Source organism: Symphalangus syndactylus, chromosome 3, assembly GCF_028878055.3.
Source record: "Symphalangus syndactylus isolate Jambi chromosome 3, NHGRI_mSymSyn1-v2.1_pri, whole genome shotgun sequence".
NCBI lineage: Eukaryota > Metazoa > Chordata > Mammalia > Primates > Hylobatidae > Symphalangus > Symphalangus syndactylus.
The window spans coordinates 53,034,761-53,055,790 of NC_072425.2; the positions used below are offsets into that span (position 1 = coordinate 53,034,761).

Genomic DNA, 21,030 nt, shown 5'->3' on the forward strand with positions numbered 1-21,030 from the left:
GAAATCTCCTGTTGACCTGTCTTCAGGTTCGTAGGTTTTTTTCTTCTGCTGTATCCACTCTGTTATACAGTCATGCATCATGTAACAATGGAGATATGTTGTGAGAAATGCATTAGTGATTTTCTCCTTGTAGGGACATCATAGAGTGTACTCACACAAACCTAGATGATTTCCCCTACTGTACAACTAGGGTACAGCCTGTTGCTCCTAGACTACAGACTTGTACAGCATATGACTATACTGAATACTGTAGACAACTGTAACATAATGGTATTTGTATATCTAAACACAGCAAAGGTACAGTAAAAATATGGTATAAAAATTAAGAAATGGTACACTTATATAGGGCACTTACCATGAACGGAGCTTGCAGGACTGGAAGCTGTTCTAGGTGAGTTGGTGAGTGAGTGGTGAGTGAATGTGAAGGTGAGTCGGTGAGTGAGTGGTGAGTGAATGTGTACATTAGGTGAATGTGAAGAAGCATCTAATGTACACATTACTGTACACTACTGTAGACCGTATACACGCTGTACATTTAGGCTACAGTGAGTTTACTGAAAATCGAGTAATTGCACTACAGAGTTATGACAGCTCTGACGTCACTAGGCGATGAGGATTTTTCAGTTCCATTATAATCTTAGGGGACCACCATTGTGTGTGTGGTCTGCTGTTAACCAAAAACATCGTTAGGTAGTGCATGGCTGCACCATCCAATGAATCTTTTATTGTAGACTCTTATGTTTCAGTTCTAGGCTTCCTGTTCTTCTTTTACAGTTTCCATCCCTCCTGAAATACCCCACATCTTCACTACACCTTATTCTGTTCTGTGTTTTCCACATCTATTACTTTAAAGCCCTGTGATATGGTTTGGCTGTGTCCCCACCCAAATCTCAACTTGAATTGTATCTCCCAGAATTCCCACACGTTGCGGGAAGGATCCAGGGGGTGGTAATTGAATCACCCACATGTTGAGGGAGGGACCCATGGGGAGGTAATTGAATCATGGGGGTCGGTCTTTCCTGTGCTATTCTCATCACAGTAAGTCTCATGAGATCTGATGGGTTTATCAGGGGTTTCCACTTTTGCTTCTTCCTCATTTTTCTCTTGCCGCTGCCATGTAAGAAGTGTCTTTTGCCTCCCATCATGATTCTGAGGCCTCCACAGCCATATGGAACTGTAAGTCCAATTGAACTCCTTTTTGTTCACAGTCTCAGGTATGTCTTTATCAGCGGTGTGAAAATGGCCTAATCCACCTGCTCTGCTGATTCTAACATCTGGGTTATCTTCGTGTTTGTTTCTCTTGACCACGGGTTATATTTTCCTGTTTCTTTGCGTGTCTGGTAATTTTATTGTACAGTGGACATCATGGTTTGTACGCTAGGTTTTGCATTCAAAGTTAAAGAGTATTGAGTTTCGATGGGGCTGCACATTAGATTACTGTCAGAGCACCTAATGCTTAGGGAGTTTTTGCTTTGTGAATGTGGCTGGTCTGCTCTCTCTCCTGGTGAGTCACAGATTGAGCTTCTTCTGCTTCACCTAGGCAGGCAGCCCATTTAGGACAGTCGGCCTCTCTCATAATAAGATAAACAATTATGAGAATGGATTACTACTTTGTAACAAAACAATTAGGGAAAAATGTTAACTTCCTATGCAATATGTAGCTACATTTGAATTTTGACATGGATTCCTTTTCAACCTTAAAAAAGCCTTAGTTTCCTTTAAATTTCCTTCATTATTAATACCCATGAATTTTTATTCTCAGCATGTGTTATCTAGGGGAAGGCTGTGGATCCCCACCATCTTGCCAGTCTTGGTGGAGAAGCACCTGCCATCACAGTCTGCTGGCCCCTGCCTCTGTTTCTCCCCAATCTCCTACCCCTCTCCTGTTGCTTTTCTTACCCAGGGTTGTCATTATTTTATTATTATTATTATTATTATTATTATTATTATTATTATTATTTGAGACAGAGTCTCGCTCTGTCACCAGGCTGGAGTGCAGTGGCACACTCTCTGTTCACTGCAACCTCTGCCTTCCGGGTTCAAGCGATTCCTCTGCCTCAGCCTCCCGAGTAGCTGGGACTACAGGCGTGCACCACCACACCCGGCTAATTGTTTGTATTTTAGTAGAGATGGAGTTTCATCATGTTGGCCAGGATGGTCTCAATCGCCTGACCTTATGATCCACCCACCTCGGCTTCCCAAAGTTCTGGGATTACAGGCATGAGCCACTGCGCCCGGCCGGGTTGTCATTATTTAGCACCCTCTCTCCTCCTTGACAATCACTTCTTGGTGTAGAAGTTTCTTCTTCATCCATGTCCCAACAAGCCTTGGATCAGTGCCTGGCAGCATGAGGGGCAGGGGAATTCCACACTTCATTTCTGCAACATGGATGCTCCACCAGCTGGTGAGCGTGTCTACTGCACTTACGTTGCTGAAGGAATTTTATAGCTGCCAAATTCCATCTCAGTCCTTTCCTTGCTTTCCCGGGGATCCACTTAACAGACTCTCTCCAGCTCTGTTCCTCTTCCAAGGCCCCAAATGTGCCAGATAAAGATAAAATATAATTGTTTGAAAATAGAAAGCAATTCCCACTAGTTTTCTCAGACAATTCAAAAGCAAAGATGCCATTTTCCAAGCACTTCTATCTGGCTTTTTGGAGATACGTGTATATATATATATATTATTATTTTTTTTTTCTCCCCCCCGAGACAGAGTCTTGCTCTGTCGCCCAGGCTGGAGTGCAGTGGCGTATTCTCGGCTCACTGCAAGCTCCACCTCCTGGGTTCACGCCATTCTCCTGCCTCAGCCTCCCGAGTAGCTGGGACTACAGGTGCCCACCGGTACGCCTGGCTAATTTTGTTTTTGTATTTTTAGTAGAGATGGGGTTTCATCGTGTTAGCCAGGATGGTCTCGATCTTCTGACTTTGTGACCCTCCCGCCTTGGCCTCCCAAAGTGCTGGGATTACAGGTTTGAGCCACCGCACCCAGCCTGGACGTTGTCTATTCAGATTGAAAGCCCGCTTCGGTGAGGGAAGTGTGAGCGGGATGTGATGGCGGGAGCACCCTCCACCCCAGCACCCCCTTGTCATCTTCCTTACATCGCTTGCTCTCTCCATCCTGTGGGCACCTGACCAGCGGCCAGGGGGAAGCCTGCAACTGGGGGAACAACCTTCTCTTCCTTGACTCTTGCAAGGTAGAAAAGAAATTGCTCACACTTGTGGGGGCATCCCAAGGGACTGGTCTGAATCTCATAGCTTAGGCATAGCTGACATTAATCTGATCAGGCAGGTCTTAATGATTTTTCTAGCAGAGTGGACAAAGCACCCTGAGCCCGCTTCCAGACAGGGACATGTCCAGCACATACCTGGGCAGAGGTGACCTCCATTTATGTTGGTAGTGTGGCCAGTGTCTAATCAGCAGTTAACTCCAGCGCAAAAAGAGTGAAAGCTGGGCAGGCAGGCTCGCATTGTTAACACATTTGCTGCCTATTTAAACTACCTTTAAAGAACCCTTAAACCAAGGAAACAATGGCTGGTGAGCTGGAGTGAACACCAAAATCTCTTTCTTGAATTATTTATGGCTCCAGGTTCTGTTCTTTGAGAAAAGGGTTTTCTGCAGAAGCTTGAGAAGGTCTTCACTATTGCAAGGGTTCAGCCTCTGCCTTAGCAAGAGAGTTCAGATAGGGATTTTAAATCCATTTGGTTAAACTGAACACATTCTTTTTTTCTTTTTTTTTTTTTTTTTTATTTAAAGACAGCGTCTTGCTCTTGTCACCCAGGCTGGAGTCCAGTAGTTCGATCTCGGCTTGCTGCAGCCTCTGTCTTCCAGTTCAAGTGATCCTCCCACTTCAGCCTCCTGAGTAGCTGAGACTACAGGCACATGCCACCACGCCCAGCTAGTTTTTGTATTTTTTGTAGAGATGGGGTTTCACCATGTTGCCCAGACTGGTCTCGATCTCCTGGGCTCAAGTGATTCACCAGCCTTGGCCTCCCAAAGTGTTGGGATTACAGGCACGAGCCACTGTGCCTGGCCTTAAATTGAACAGAATTCAGATTTCATTTGGGGATGGTCTACTCTAAATGGTTGTAGAATGGAAAGCCGAGTGCTCTCAGGCTTATGGAGTAGGTTCCAGATTTTCTGGAAAACAAGCTACAGGCTTGAGGTGCTCATGCGAGGCTTGTCCTGGCATCTTCAGTCCCCTCTTCTTCCAGCAGTGGCAGCCCCCTGATGTGTCTGCTGTGGCTCATTGGCGTTACTGGACCTTTGGAGGGTCCTGAGCACCACTTTAAAATCCTCTAGGATACTTATCATGATGGCTTCCATTGGCTGAAGCCAGACCAACAGTTTCTGCAGAAAATAATTTAGCACAAACTCCAACCTGGGGACCTGGGAAAGGATTACACCATCTTCCCATCCATGCAGGCTGTCCCTGTGGGGACCAGGAGGAGCAGGAGGGACAACAGCCTGCCCGTGTCTCTCCCTCTTCTGACCTCCTGCGCCTGTGACATGCAGTCTGTGCTGTCCATGCAGCAGTGGCCAGGTCGCACTTCTGTGTAGAGTAGGCATGCGTGTATGTCATTCTGTGACTTCTTTGAGGCTTGAACTGTTGGAGTCCCTACCATCACCTTTGAACATAGTAGAGAATACATTTGTGTATTGCTTTTCTCCTTTTCAAATATTTCTGCTGTTTACCTCCTGCATTGTCATCGTTATCATAAAAGCCTTGTTTGCAAACAAGGGAAGTTTGCAGGGGCGTTGCCATAATGTCCCTGATGTATTAAATAGTTCAAGGGTAAGGTGAAACACGTGCCTGATGTTCTGGGTGTGTGGACGTATACACAAACACGTACCCATCGCCATGTACCCTTCACCTCAAGAACCATCCTCACCCTTAACCAGTCCTCCCATTCTTGTTCCATACTCCCTTAAAGATGTGGAATTTTTTGAAATTAATAGGCATTTTTTAGAACAGTTTTAGGTTTACAGAAAAATTGAACAGAAAATCCAGAGTCTTCCCACCCTCCTTCTCATAGTTTCCCTTATTTTAATGTCTTGCATTCATGTGATACATTTATTGCCGCTGAGCCAATATTGATACATTATTATTAACTAAAATCGGTAGTTTACATTAGGGCTTATTCTTTATGCTTTACCTTCTATGGGTTTTGCCCAATGTATAGTGACATGTGCTCACCATTACAGTATCATACAGAATATTTCACTGCCCTAAAACCCCAGTGTGTCTCTTGGAATCCATCTCTCCCTCCTTCATAACCCCTGGCATCCACTGACATTTCTCCATAATCAGTCTCTATAGTTTTGCTGTCCATGGTTTTGTACTTTCTGGAATGTCATATGGTTGGAATCATACAGTATGTAGCCTTCAGATTGGCTCATTTCACCTAGTAATATGCATTTAAGTTTCCTCTCTTTTTGTGGTTTGATAGCTCATTTTTTTTAGCACTAAATAATACCAGTGTCTGGATGTACCACAGTTTGTTTATCCATTCACCTACAGAAAGACATCTTATTGCTTCCAAGTTTTGACAATTATGAATAAAGCTGCCATAAACATTTATGTATAGGTTTTTGTGTGACTTATGTGTTTTACTTATTTGGATAAATACCAAGTAACAAAATTGCTAGATCGCAAGATGCTGGATCATAAAAGAAGTCATTGGCGGGATCTGGCACCTCCCAGAGCTCTAACAGACTTTGTGTGTTTTTTACCAGGGATGATTACCACGAGGATGGGTTCTGCCAGCCTTACCGGGGAATTGCCTGTGCACGCTTCATTGGCAACCGGACCATTTATGTGGACTCGCTCCAGATGCAGGGGGAGATTGAAAACCGAATCACAGGTAGGAGCTGCAGACCTTTCTCACAGGATGATAAGCATGCACACAGCCACCTGTCGCACAGATGGTGGCCACTGTGTTTCATCAGTTAATGGCGTGGTCAGTGGGTGCCTCTTCCATCTCATTTGTGGTAGAAACCAGAGATCTTTTTTAGACGTAGTTGCAATTGCTAACATGATTTGCCCTAAAAATGTTCCTAGCCTGTATGTTTAAATTAGCAAGGGTGGGTTGCTTGGAATATGCTTCTGCACTTTTAACTCAGCCAAATTGTGTGGGTCCAAAGCACTGTCCTCACTGCATCGCCAGGGCCTCCTGCCCCGGGCCTGCCACACTGGTGCAGATAGCCTCAGCGCCCCCACACTCACTCTGCTTGACTTCTCATTCTGTACTTCCTGACTCTTCTATCCTCTCTGAGCCACGTTTGGTCCAAAGGCACCCAGGCCTGATTGCAGCTGTTTGGGGGAAAGAGTCGCGGGTCATCAGTGGTAGGGATGCTGCAGTGAACACACACTTCGTCAGTCCTGGGTTTCCAGAGAACAAAGCCACATCTTTGGGTACCTGGTTCAGGGTCTGAGAAAGTGGCAGGTCAATTAGGAACTGCAGCTGCTCATCCTTGGTCTCATTAGGACTTAACTTCTCTGATTGGCTGTCCCAGTTCCCAGCATACAACTCGAACACATCGATGGGGTCCAGGGTCCTTCTTAGGGGAAAGGCCTTGGAAAGCAAGAAAATTAATTAGACAAAAGTCCTACAGAGCCCTCCTCCTGCTGTCCCTACTCTCCCCACAAACACATACACATTTTCTCTCCAGACCCCATAAGGAGCAAGACACATCCTGTGCAGATGGCAGGTGCCCCAGCACCTCAGTTTAGTTGGATCCTCTCCGTGGGAGCGGGAGGCTCTGCTGCAGATTAGAATCAGTGGGTGATCTCTGATGCCTTTGCTCCTGGGAGAGTGTGGTGGGGCAAAGGGGATACAGGGCACTGACCTGGTAAGGGGTGACAATGAGGATCCAAGGCAGAAACTCACCTCATGTCACTGACAAGCCCTTCTAAGTTCAGGCCACCCTCAGACTAGAGAGTTGAACATCACATTCACGGTCACAGAAGAGACTGCCTGCCCATGTGCTGGTACAGAGACCTCTGAGGTCAGGGCCAGGGGGTCCTGTGCAAAGTGAAAGAGCCATCATGAGACAGAGGAACCTGGAGATGCCATCCTGTTCCAACGGGAGATGGTTTTGAAAATATGGCTACCTCTCACTGCAAAAGCTTTCTTTGCCATTAAAGTAGGACTTCTCAAAGGTTTTTACCAAAACACACAGTGGAAAATAGAGAATATACTTTACGCCATGACTTAGTATACACATACGTGTATTTCACACAACTGACATAGGTTATAGGGAATAACTTTCACCCTTCGTAAAAGCGGTGCACTTGGATTTTTCTCTTCGGTTTTACTTCATTAAAGACAAAAGTGGCTAGGCGCGGTGGCTCACGCCTGTAATCCTAGCACTTTGGGAGGCTGAGGCGGGCAAATCACAAGGTCAGGAGTTCAAGACCAGCCTGACCAACATGGGGAAACCCCGTCTCTACTAAAAACACAAAAAATTAGCTGGGCGTGGTGGCGGGTGCCTGTAATCCCAGCTACTCGGGAGGCTGAGGCAGAAGAATCACTTAAACCCGAGAGGTGGAAGTTGCAGATTGCGCCACTGCACTCCAGCCCCAGCGACAGAGCAAGACTCTGTCTCAAAAAAAAAAAAAAAAAAAAAAAAAAGAGCCCTTATTAGGAACCGTGCATTCTGACATCCTCTAGTCTGTTCTTATCATCTTTTAAAATCCTAGCTGCAGACTCTCAGAATTAATTAGACAACCCACTAATTGGCAAGCACTGATCCAGGGCACAAGATTGTCTCTCAGTTATCTCTTCAGGAGTTGTTTAAGGAATCAGCTTGCATCCAAGCAGCCTGGGTTTACAGCAGCTTTTAGAGAAGAGTTTAGAATGAAGATTTTCTAGGTGGGTGGCTTTTCCAAAACAGTAAATTTGAAGTTGCTCTCAACAGACTTGTGGTTTTGAAATAAGCATAGTAATGACTGCGTTGTGTGCAGTGTTGTGTTGGAAAGTGTTGTGTGACATTCAGGGTGTGGACAGATAACAGGATGTGAGTTGTTGGATCTCTTTGTGCCTAGAATTGCACTTTCAGAAATAAGCAGTGCATTCTCAGGGTGAGGAGAAGGAAAAAGAGAAATCCTATAAAGATCAGCAGAGACATCGTATCAATGGATTAGCCCAAGAGAAGTGACAGCTTTGGCATTCTTAGACAATCTTTCCCTGCCTGGAGGTCAAGGGCTACCTACATTTTTGACAGCCATCCATATAATCCCAAATCCGTAATGATGGGATTGAACAGGGTTGAAGCCTCAGTTCTCCCTCCAAATCCAAGACATCCTGTACTGTAACTGCTTGCCCTCTCTGTTCCTCCATTTAAATATCGGCCACAGGAACCCGGAGGAGGGGAGGTGATGTGATGAGCACAGTGGTGCCTGCACATAATCAGGACAGTGCGGCTGCTCCCGCCCACTGACGCCGCCTTTTACCAGACCCCTGGGCCCATTCACGCTGAGGGCCACTTTATAGGCTCTGTGTGCACTCTCATTCCCCAGTGTGGGGTCTCAAATCACTCCTCAGGTACAGAAACAGGCCCGGAAAGGCGTGAGTGATACCACAAAGTGATCACGCACAAGGCTGTTCCCACACAGCTGCCCATCCCGTTCCTGGGTGGGTTCCCAGGGAATGACTGACAGCGGCACTGCCACCTGCTGGCCAAACCTGGCACAGCATGCACACGCTTTCCTTGCTGGTCAAGGCCAGCATTCTTGACAGCCCTCTGTATAATCACCAAATAATCCGCCAAATCTGGAATGATGGGATTGAACTGCATTCATGGGTGGAGCTAGGGCTCCTCAGGGACTAAATGCCATCTTCTGGGTTTTCTCCCACGCTGGAGGACACAGCCTCAGCTGGGTGTGCAGGCAAAGGGGCCTGTCTGCCTCCACTGTCCCCAAGCTCAATTGTTGTAAGCCAGCCTTTCACAGGTGAAAGTGGGATAGTGAGCCCAGGGCAGGCTGATGCATTCCTTAGAGTCCTGCCTTGGCCAGCTTCTTCACCCTTACCAGTGTCCAGCCATGCACCCCAGGTGCAGCAGATCTCTCCCCAACGCCCCCACTTTGTTCCTGAACTCACCCCATCTTCTCACCACCACACTACATCCTCTGACATCTTGCCCTTAAAAAACAAACCGCCCTACCAAAGGGGGCTCTGGATCTTTGGGTTTTTCTGCTCCCCCTTATCACAGAACCTTCCAGAGTTGTAACGTGGCTCTCCTCCCACTTTGCTGCTCCCACCCTCTTGGCTTTCCGCATTTTACCAACTGCCTCCTCCAGCTGCAGTTCACGGAGCTGAGCTGACTCCCTCTTCTGGGACAGCCTTCTCCCCAGACAGAGCTGGGACATTGGGAAGCCTGGGGCTTGGTACTGCACCTCTCGGCCTGCGCTCTCCTTAGTATCTGCTTTTGCATCTGAAGTCTGAACCCTCTTGTCCTGGAAGAAGCACCTAGCGGAGTGAGCTAGGGGGCCGAGTTTTCCTTCTGTCTTGTTCTGCTTCTGATGTTTCTAAGTGAGGCCCTGGGACCAGGGACTTTTCTGTGTGTCTGCTGCAAATCAGAGCAGGTGATGGGCAGGCTGGCCTGCTGGTGGGGAGACTCTCTAGGGTGGTGTGCGGGGCTCGGGGTTGGGGAGTCTGGGGCGGGGCGGGGCATCAGGGGGCAGAGTGGGCAATCTGGGATGCCGGGCTGGGGGTGGGGACTGGATGAATGTCAGGGGCGCGAGGTGGGTCCACCGCTAACGCGAGTCTCGCGGGCTCTGCAGCGGCCTTCACCATGATCGGCACCTCTACGCACCTGTCGGACCAGTGCTCACAGTTCGCCATCCCATCCTTCTGCCACTTCGTGTTTCCTCTGTGCGATGCGCGCTCCCGGGCACCCAAGCCGCGTGAGCTGTGCCGCGACGAGTGCGAGGTGCTGGAGAGCGACCTGTGCCGCCAGGAGTACACCATCGCCCGCTCCAACCCGCTCATCCTCATGCGGCTTCAGCTGCCCAAGTGTGAGGCACTGCCCATGCCCGAGAGCCCCGACGCTGCCAACTGCATGCGCATTGGCATCCCAGCCGAGAGGCTGGGCCGCTGTGAGTGCCCGAGGGCCCGGGGCGGGACCGGCGGGCGCAGGGAGTGTAGGGCCCTTGAAATGTATATGGGGGTGTTGGTGAAGCCCAGGGAGCCCCATCTGCCCGGGCCCCGCAGAAGCCCGTTAGCAGCCGAGGGCCCCACAGCCTAGGCCTCCATTCCAGCAGGGCAGCAGGTGGGGCCTCGGATCAGGGGCTTTGGAGCCATTCAGCCCCAGGCTCGCATCTGGGTTTGCACTGTGTCCAACTGTGGGACTCAGGTGAAGTCCCTCCACCTGCTTGAGCCTGGGATTTCCCTTCTCTGAAATGGGAGTGATCTCACTTCCTGTGGAAATGGCTGTTGCGGGCATGAGAGGAGACAGGGCCAGCTTCCTAACTTGCCCGACGGTCAGCACGCACTCGGGCGCCAGGGGAAAATGCAGACTCTCAACTCCTGCCCCAACCTCCTGAAACCTGGAGGATCAGTCCCCAGAAACCTGTAGGATCCTTAGCCTTGGAAGAATGTGAGGCCCACGGAGATGCTGCAGGACTGGCCTAGGGGGGCACCTGAGAAGAACCTGTGATGATCAGGCATCACTAGGGAAAGAAATACAGGGAAGCACCCTGCACCTTTGCAGGCATCTTTCTACGGGTCCCTGCATCGTGGGGCCTAAGGGATGAGCGTGGCGGAGGGGGACAGTTCTGAGCCCGGAGCCTGGGTGTGGCCTGTTTGGGGTCTGCACAGGAAGAAGAGCATGGTCCCCACTGCCCCTCTTGCTGGCAGCAGAGCAGCCCCTGCCCTCTGGAGGCTTAGTAAACCCCAAGTTGTGAGCCCCAGCAGGGTGGCCCTGGCCAGTCAGGATGGCAGACACAGGACAGGGAGCGCTGCTTATGTCCCCGAGGAAAGCCATTGGCTCACATCGCTGCATCCATAAGGGTTGTTGCCTCCCTGAGGAGTGAGACCCAGGGAACGGGCCACCTCCGCCACAGCTCCAGGGCTGTATTTAGCATCGTTGGCTAATCTGGGGGTCCAGGAATGGCCAGGACTCCTTACCAGGACAGCCAGGGCCTGGTCCCTCGGCCCGTTGCCTGCATTCGGACCCTCACTGTGACTCTGGGCAAGTACTAAGCTCTCATATCCTTATATTCCTTGGGGATGACACCAGTACTAACCCGTGGGGCTGGAATGAAGGTCAAATGAGGCAATATTTAGGAAGGTGGTTTTTTGTTTGTTTTGTTTTTTTGAGACAGAGTCTCACTGTGTCACCCAGGCTGGAGTGCAGTGGCGTAATCTCGGCTCACTGCAACCTCCACCTCTCAGGTTCAAGCGATTCTCCTGCCTCAGCCTCCTGAGTAGCTGGGACTACAGGCGTGCATTACCACACCTGGCTAATTTTTGTATTTTTAGCAGAGACAGGGTTTCACCATGTTGGCCAGGTTGGTCTTGAACTCCTGACCTCAAGTGATCCACCCACCTTGTTAGTCATGGTGCCCCAGCCAGGAGGGTTTAGAGCAGCGCCCTACACATGGTAAACACTACAGAAATGTTCACCAAATGCACACCCCAATCCCAGGGTGCCTCCATGGAGGTGGTGTGGCCTGCACTGTTGTCACCCATGGCTGAGCAGGGTGTCCTGAGATGGAGGGGCCAGGCCCTTCTTGCCTGCACAGTTGGCTTTCTTCGTAGAGCAAGTTGATCCTGAGGCTGGGGAGACATCCGCATTCTGGTGGGGTGGTGGTGTGCAGGTGCCTCGTGGGTCCCAAGAGATGGTTTTGGGGCTGTGGAATAACTTCAGACAAGTTTCCTTCCCCATGTCTATCCCTGATGTGCCCTGCATTTAATTTGTGGACTTGGGACTTCATTAAGCCATTACTTTTAATGCCTCTTTTCTGGTAAGTTATGTAAAATCCTTGGATCTTTTGGAAATTCTAGTTTGGGCGTGTGTAGGCAGAATGGTTTTGTTGTACCCCGGAGGTTTTCCTAACGTGTTTTCCTTGTTCAGACCATCAGTGCTATAATGGCTCAGGCATGGATTACAGAGGAACGGCAAGCACCACCAAGTCAGGCCACCAGTGCCAGCCGTGGGCCCTGCAGCACCCCCACAGCCACCACCTGTCCAGCGCAGACTTCCCTGAGCTTGGAGGGGGGCACGCCTACTGCCGGAACCCCGGAGGCCAGATGGAGGGCCCCTGGTGCTTTACGCAGAATAAAAACGTACGCATGGAACTGTGTGACGTACCCTCGTGTAGTATGTATTCTCTCTCTCTTTTTTTAATGTGTTGATTGTTGAGTGAACCTTGTGATGAGGGCGTTCTGTCCTGACCTGGGTTGGGGTGTGCCTCTGTACACTGATCTTACCACAGTGACCATTTTAAATAACGCTGTTGGGCCAAGCGCAGTGGCTGATGCCTGTAATCCCAGCACTTTGGGAGGCCGAGGTGGGCAGATCACTTGAGGTCCGGAGTTCAAGACCAGCCTGGTCAACATGGTGAAACCCCATAAAAATACAAAAATTAGCCAGGTGCGGTGGCATATGCCTATAATCCCAGCTACTCAAGAGACGGAGGCAGGAGAATCACTTGAGCCTGGGAAGCAGAGGTTGCAGTGAGCCAAGATTGTGACACTGCACTCCAGCATGGGCAACAGAGTGAGACTCTGTCTCAAAAATAAATAAATAAATAAATAAATAAATAACACAAGTTATTGGTTGTTATAAAAGTAACATCTGACCATTACAAGACATTTTAAAATATAGAAAAGTCTGAAGAGTAATGTGCAGATCACCCCTAATGTTACCACCCAGTAGTGACTTGTTTGCATTTTGGCCCACCCCCTTCCATCAGCCCTTTTCCCATGTATGGATGGTCCTGGGATATTCACTTTGACATTTTGTTTCTCCATTAACATTATCTCCCAGTGCGGTGGCTCACAACCTGTAATCCCAGTACTTTGGGAGGCCAAGACGGGTGGATCTCTTGAACCCAGGAGTTTGAAACCAGCCTGAGCAACATGGCAAAAACCTGTCTCTACAAAAAATACAAAAATTGCCCAGGCGTGGTGGCATGCCTACTTGGGTGGTGGAGGTGGGAGGATTGCTTGAGCCCAGTAGTTCAAGGCTGCAGTGAGCCATGATGGTGCCACTACACTCCAGTCTGGGAAACAAAACAAGACCTTTTCTCAAAAACAAAAAACACCATTATTGCTCAGTATTTCCTAATATTCGTAAAAATATTTCCCTCCCACCCACCAGCTTTTGAGCTTTTCACTGCTTCTCAGATTTTACATTTAGGTTTGGTGGAGTGAGGCGAAAACGGAATTCATTGCTTGTCCTCATTCCTTGCAACTGTGTCTGTAATGTCATGAATATGGAAGCGCATGTAGTTGATGGTTGACAGCTTCGACAGTTCTCACCTCTGTCTTAGTCGTGCCCGGTTCACCAGTTCCAGGCAGCAGGGTAACCGAGGCTGGGCTAGGAGCTGCAAGCAGCAGTTGGTGAATGAGTGGGCACCCGCGGATAAAGAGAGAGCAGCTGGTGAAGCAGGGCTGGGTTCACCATGCACCTGGAGACCTCCTCTTGGGGCGCAGGCCTGCGTGTCTCTACCCCGAAGTGCAGGAAGTAAACACTGGCACTAATGACCTTCCTGATGTGTGATTCAGCAGCTCCAGATTTGGCATTGCCTCTGGCTGAGCAGATCAGACACAAATCTTCAAGAATGTGTTCATTATGGGAGAACAAATTTTAAGAATGAAATTATCAGTCATTCAAATTGCAGTCTAGGCACTCTGGAGCACTCCAGACCTTAAAGGTTTCCTGCAATGAAGGATGGCCCTGTGCCCTGTAAGGAACAAAAGCAGGTTGTAGGACAGAGCTGTGTTAGAGGTTCTTCTTTGCTCATTGTTTTGTTTCTGGCAAAAAGAAAAGGAGTGGGGGTTTGTGTGTGAGCACACACAGACTCCTGACTTTTACGAGGTTTTGGAAAGATGGATATCAAACTTTTAGCAGTGATTTCCCCAGACCTACAAAAGTGTTCAAATATAAGACTTTTTTTTTTTTTTTTTTTACAGTGAGTAGGAATTACTTTAGTAATTAAAAAGAAATTAAAACATGAAAAAAATGTATGATTTTGGACCAGTCAATTCTTAGAATCTTGTATTGCATGTTTGTACTTACAGGGCATAAATGGAAGGATATTTATGGCAGAATCACTTGTGAGAGCTAAACACAAAACAGACTGTTTATCAGTAGGGCTGGATGGGGCAGTTGGCGACGCCTGTGCCGTGGAGTGGCATGCAGCTGTGGGAGAACACGCATCTCTATCTGCTCCAACATGAGCTGCTGTCCCAGAGATTTTATTCTGCCAAAAAACCAGGAGCAGGAAAATATGGATGACACGATTCTATTTAAAATCAAGTTCATTTAGGCTGGGAGTGGTGGCTCACGCCTGTAATCCCCAGCACTTTGGGAGGCCAAGGCAGGCGGATCACCTAAGGTCAGGAGTTCAAGACCAGGCTGGCCAACAGTGCAAAACCCTGTCTCTACTAAACATACAAAAATTAGCCAGGCATGGTGGCGGGCGCCTGTAATCCAGCTAGTCGGGAGGCTGAGGCAGGAGAATCACTTGAACCCGGGGGGCAGAGGTTGCAGTGAGCTGAGATCCCACCACTGCCCTCCAGCCTAGGAGATAGAGCAAGACTCCGCCTCAAAAGTAAATAAATAAACACTCTGTCTCAAAAACAAATAAAATAAAGTTCATTCAACATTCGAATTAAGAAAACCATATAAAACTACTGTGTCTATATGTCAGGATAGTTGAATATCGGTTGTTCCATGTGGTTCAACTTAAAATATACATAAAGTTAGGAGAACACGAAACTTAACCATTTATAGCCTTTGGGAAGAGGACTGTTAGAAATATTATCTTTTGAAAGGCCACATTTCTATAATACTACAGTTTTTCCCAGTAAGCATGAGTCATGTTGGTAATGTTAAGTAGATAATAAAAGTAGGTGATGGTGTCAGTGTGAGCTCACACCTCTGGTCTTGGCAGGAGAGTGGCCTGGACTCTCCTGCTAACCTTAATATGAAAAATGAATGAAACCCTAGTAAGAAAGAATGAATCGGCATCCCCAGTGCCCCGAAGATTTCTGGGACACCTGTCTCGGAACCCTTTCAGAGGGGAAGCTGCTAGGTGGGGCCAGAAGAAAGTTTTGTTTGTGGTTTTACTTGATTTCATCTTGTTTGGGGGAGCAGGGGTGGGGCAAGGCTGGGTTTGGGACAAGGTGCTTTTTTCCTAAGGTGGCAACAGCATGTTCACTTTTAGAACTGAGTTAGCTCTTTTAGGCCTCACACTGACCAGAAATCACTTGTTTGCTTCCAGATGAGGAGTGCTTTGCCCCCTGGCCATGGGGCCTTCTAAGTCTGATACAGTTATTTGCAGGGTTAAGGAGAAAACAGAACACCGTGGTTTCCCGGGGATGTGGGAATGTGGCTCTCTAGAGAACTTACCTTCCACCAAGCTTAGGGTCAGCATCCTGAAACGGCACCACTTTGTCTTACATTCAATTGCTCTGATGTGTGGGGTGCTTGGGGGCCACGCAGCCTGGGAGGAGCCAGCCCTGCCTGGAGGCCTGCTCAGAGTCTGAGGTCACCTCAGCCTGCCTGGTGTGCCCTCTGTACCTTTCTGTAAATCCTGTAGAGGGAGACAAAGAGTTACTTTTCCCTGTGATTTAAAAAAAAAAAAAAAAAAAATGCAGGGAAGGTAGCTGGTGGCCTTGACTCTTGGTACTCCGTGCTTTCCAAGAATTCTTGTGCCCCTGTTGCATATTGTATTGGGTCAAGTGCATGGACTACCAGTGCTCTTTTAAATCTAGTGCATGTTTAATTGTTATCCTAAAAGAATCTGTCACCATGAGTTAAAAATGTGAAGAAAACATTAAAATGTTGAATGAGGAAAAGGACCGTGTCTAATCCCAGTAACAAGTTTCACTCACCTTGGACAAGGGTCTCCAGTGAATTTCATGAACTTGTCAGTAGCTGGGGAGACCTTGATAAAAGTGCAATTGGGCAGAGCACCTATCTCTGATGGTATTCAAACATCAGGAACAGAAAGCGGATGTGGTCGTTATTAATATTAAGATCATTAGAATTCATTTACTTTTTACTCTGCGTATTCCCACTTGTTTCCAGGTTGGGCAGTTTTGGGTTTTGTTTCCCCAGGATGCAGCCGGGTGTGCATTTTTTGGTGCATCACGTTTTTTAAGGTGCGGTGTGCCCTTTAACCCCGTTGTGTAACTTAGGTGATGACACATGTGCACATGAAGATTTTGGCTGGAGGCGGAGAGTGGGTTGGTAGAGAACTTAGAGTTGAAAAGGGATGTTTTCTGAAGAATCACGAAAGCCTTATTGTTCACAGGTCCCCGAGACAGCAGCAAGATGGGGATTCTGTACATCTTGGTCCCCAGCATCGCAATTCCACTGGTCATCGCTTGCCTTTTCTTCTTGGTTTGCATGTGCCGGAATAAGCAGAAGGCATCTGCGTCCACACCGCAGCGGCGACAGCTGATGGCCTCGCCCAGCCAAGACATGGAAATGCCCCTCATTAACCAGCACAAACAGGTCTCCGTGCGTACATATTCTACCCGGGTGGCTCTTCAAGGTTTAATCCTCAGGGGTTGTTTCCCCCGACATTAAATGTCTTAATTTACTTGATATGTAACACATAATTATTTTAAACTCCGCTTCATTTTGCAATTTTTTCCTGTAAACTAGATCAGGACACGTGTGCTTTAGAAAATAAATGGCAGGCGTGTTGGGAATTCACTGCCCCAGAGTCCATGGGCCTCCCTCTGCCTGGACTGTGCTGCCCCTGTGGGCCCCAGGGAGTGTCCTCACTGTCCAGGTGCCTCAGCTCTGCCCAGAAGACACACAAGAAGAAGAGGGCTCCAATGCCCCCCATAATTTTTCTTGTCACTTTTGGGTTGGGTTGGGTTGGTTTTGCTTTGTTTTGTTTACAGGGAAGGATAGAAGAATAGCTCTTAAATGGGAGTAGGCGGACAGGCTACCATTAAAAAGCCACCCCTCATCCCAGAGCAGCCTTAGATGGGGGTGGGGCACTGAAATACAACAGATGAGAACATGTGCTGCAGCCTCTCCAGGTTGTGTTGTAAAAGGGCGTTCAAACTCATTGCAAGCCGTAGGGAACATCATTCTCAGCCAGCTTTGCAGGGGCTCTTCAAGGTGGCCAGGAGGGAGCTGATGCACTTGGCTCTTTAGCCCCAGAGTCAGTGAGGGTTTGCTGTGGGCAGGGGCCGGCCAGCGAGGAGGGCACAGAGCCCCCGGGCTTGCACAGAGGCCCAGGAACCTCCGGGGAGGATGAGAGCTGGCCACACAGGAGGAGCTGGTGTCATAGAGGCCGAGAGAGATGCAGGGTTCTCAGGGCTCCTATCACTTGTGGAGTACTCCTTCCAGGAACATGTTTAACGGAGACCCTAGTCAAGAGGCCCATAGACAGGCCCATTGAGAGAACCTCTGTAGAACAACTGGCCTGGACTCTTAAAAGTGACAAAATTGCCAAGACAAAAATGTCGTGGGAAAGCCTTTGTGGGGTCCATGAGAAAAAGACAGCTCATCTCACATGATGTGTTGGCACACATGGGGGTTGGAGGTGACCTGGCGGGGTATGTCCGGGGAAGCCCGGGGACAGCTGGTGCCTGGGCCTGGCTGTAGGGTGTGTGTGTGTCCACACATGCACAAGTGGGAAGGAAGCCTGCAGTGTGTCCCAGCTGGATTTTGGAGGGACCTTATTTGTAGCCTGGTTGGGATCTGCTGAAGATTGCAGACGGGAAGCAACCTTGGCATCAGAGCCTTATTTAAGGTTAACCAGAGAGCTGTGGGTGAGCAGGCCAAGGCTGGGTGGGCAAAACCAGCAGGTCTACTGCAAGGCCCCCTTAGTCGTGGCCGCACGGGGACTCCACTCCTCCCAGCTGCTCTGCACCTTCCTCCAGGGCTGCGGTGACAAGTGATGTTTCACGTGGGGCTTTTCTTCTTGACAGGCCAAACTCAAAGAGATCAGCCTGTCTGCAGTGAGGTTCATGGAGGAGCTGGGAGAGGACCGGTTTGGGAAAGTCTACAAAGGCCACCTGTTCGGCCCTGCCCCAGGGGAGCAGACCCAGGCCGTGGCCATCAAAACACTGAAGGACAAAGCAGAGGGGTCCCTGCGGGAGGAGTTCCGGCACGAGGCTATGCTGCGAGCACGGCTGCAACACCCCAACATCGTCTGCCTGCTGGGCGTGGTGACCAAGGACCAGCCCCTGAGCATGATCTTCAGCTACTGTTCGCATGGCGACCTCCACGAATTCCTGGTCATGCGCTCGCCGCACTCGGACGTGGGCAGCACCGACGACGACCGCACGGTGAAGTCCGCCCTGGAGCCCCCCGACTTCGTGCACCTCGTGGCACAGATCGCGGCGGGGATGGAGTACCTATCCAGCCACCACGTGGTTCACAAGGACCTGGCCACCCGCAACGTGCTGGTGTACGACAAGCTGAACGTGAAGATCTCAGACTTGGGCCTCTTCCGAGAGGTGTATGCCGCCGATTACTACAAGCTGCTGGGGAACTCGCTGCTGCCCATCCGCTGGATGGCCCCGGAGGCCATCATGTACGGCAAGTTCTCCATCGACTCGGACATCTGGTCCTACGGTGTGGTCCTGTGGGAGGTCTTCAGCTACGGCCTGCAGCCCTACTGCGGGTACTCCAACCAGGACGTGGTGGAGATGATCCGGAACCGGCAGGTGCTGCCTTGCCCCGATGACTGTCCTGCCTGGGTATACGCCCTCATGATCGAGTGCTGGAACGAGTTCCCCAGCCGGCGGCCCCGCTTCAAGGACATCCACAGCCGGCTCCGAGCCTGGGGCAACCTTTCCAACTACAACAGCTCGGCGCAGACCTCGGGGGCCAGCAACACCACGCAGACCAGCTCCCTGAGCACCAGCCCAGTGAGCAATGTGAGCAACGCCCGCTACATGGGGCCCAAGCAGAAGGCCCCGCCCTTCCCACAGCCCCAGTTCATCCCCATGAAGGGCCAGATCAGACCCATGGTGCCCCCACCGCAGCTGTACATCCCCGTCAACGGCTACCAGCCGGTTCCAGCCTATGGGGCCTACCTGCCCAACTTCTACCCCGTGCAGATCCCAATGCAGATGGCCCCGCAGCAGGTGCCTCCTCAGATGGTCCCCAAGCCCAGCTCACACCACAGTGGCAGCGGCTCCACTAGCACAGGCTACGTCACCACGGCCCCCTCCAACACATCTGTGGCAGACAGGGCAGCTCTGCTCTCAGAGGGCGCCGAGGACGCACAGAACACCCCAGAAGACGGGGCCCAGAGCCCCGTGCAGGAAGCAGAGGAGGAGGAGGAAGGCTCTGTCCCAGAGACTGAGCTGCTGGGGGACTGTGACACTCTGCAGGTGGACGATGCCCAAGTCCAGCTGGAAGCTTGAGTGGCACCAGGGCCCAGGGTTCGGGGACGGAAGCCCCGCCGAGACCCCACAGGGACCTCAGTCGCCTTTGAGAAGACACCATACCCAGCAATCATGAGAGCCCGCCGGCCAGTGGGCTTGTTTGCAGACTGGGTGAGGTGGAGCCCTGCTCCTCTCTGTCCTCTGACACAGCCGCCCTGCCTAGGAGCACCCGAGCCGGGCAGGGGGCTTGGCAGCACGGCATCCTGGGGAGCAGGACACATGGTCACCCCCAGGGCTGCCTATATTGATTCTGGTGGTAGACTGGTAGTGAGCAGCAAATGCCTTTCAAGAAAATAGGTGGCAACTTCACTCCATGTCATATATGGAGGGAATATTTCGAAATGTTGGGAATAAGGGCCTGCAAAAGGCAGCGAGGAGGCACCTAGGGTCTTGAGGTTCCCGACAACCGGTCTGGTCTGTTGGTTTGAGGATGAAGGGGCTCCATTTCTGCTGCCTCCCTGCTGAGAATATTCTCCCTTTAGCAGCCAAAGATTCGCTGGAACAGAGGCTGCCTGCCCTCTGCTGCCTGTTGGGGTCGGAAGAAAAGGGGCTCCTGAAATGGGAGTTCCTGACTGAGATACAACAAAATGTGTGCCTTCAAAGAAACTGACAGCTTTGTATTTGGTGAAATGGTTTTAATTATACTGCATGTGTATTTTGCCCACTTCTTGGGAATTCAAGGGAAAGTGTTTCTTGGGTTTGGAATGTTCAGAGGAAGCAATATTGTACAGAACACAGTATTGTTATTTTTGTTAAGAATCATGTACAGACCTTAAATGTAATTTATATGTTTTTAATATGCCATTTTCATTGAAGTATTTTGGTCTTAAGATCATGACTTTAGTAATTTAACTGTTTACGTTACCCACGTTGGGATCCAGTTGGCCTTGGTTTGCTTGTCTCTGTACCACGTGCAAATGAGGTCCGTTCATTTTAGAGCCCCTGTTACACACAGACCCACAGGCAGCCGTCTGTGCCCCACACACATTGTTGGTCCTATTTGTAAATCCCACACCTGGTGTATCCAATAAAGTGAAACAAAGCATTTGGTTGGCTCTCTTGCAGGCTGTAAGGATGCGAGGCAGCGGGAGGCAATGCCGGATGACGGAGATGCTGAATGGTGATGATTTGGGCTGAGCCCTTTCTGTGGGTTTGGGAGGTTTGCCCCGAGCCAGGAGCCCCATGCTAATGGGGATATCCCTTGGCAGATAAATGATGGAACTAGCTCCATGGCTTCTCTCTGTTAAGGTCTCAAATGCAGATTAGTTAATTGCAGATGGTGTGAAAGATGGTCTTTGGTTTTAAACTCATCCCCTCCTGAGGTCCCAGAGCCCCTGACACTTTTAAACCTGGAGCCTGGCACTTCTGGGGGCCCTGGGGCAGCAGGGCTGAGTTCAAGGGAGGGGGTGAAAGAGAATGGGCCTCTTTCACAGGCTGC

The 21,030-nt window shown here is 49.8% G+C and overlaps 1 protein-coding gene across 2 annotated transcripts in view; it reads left to right on the plus strand.

Annotated features, from left to right (window-relative positions):
* Nucleotides 1-20,637, plus strand: part of ROR2 (receptor tyrosine kinase like orphan receptor 2) — a 233,319-nt gene extending 212,682 nt beyond the window's left edge. Inside the window, exons 5-9 of one of the 2 annotated variants that reach the window (XR_008656604.1) lie at nucleotides 5,734-5,861; nucleotides 9,782-10,096; nucleotides 12,076-12,287; nucleotides 16,487-16,689; nucleotides 18,126-18,269. Coding sequence is in view for 1 of the 2 variants with exons in the window: in XM_055271958.1 (XP_055127933.1) it covers nucleotides 5,734-5,861; nucleotides 9,782-10,096; nucleotides 12,076-12,321; nucleotides 16,487-16,689; nucleotides 18,126-19,571 (2,338 nt within the window). In the remaining variant the exon portion in view is untranslated. Of the gene's footprint in view, nucleotides 1-5,733; nucleotides 5,862-9,781; nucleotides 10,097-12,075; nucleotides 12,322-16,486; nucleotides 16,690-18,125 lie in introns of both variants that reach the window. The other variant, XM_055271958.1, reaches the window with a different exon arrangement.
* Nucleotides 20,638-21,030: the final 393 nt, after the last annotated feature.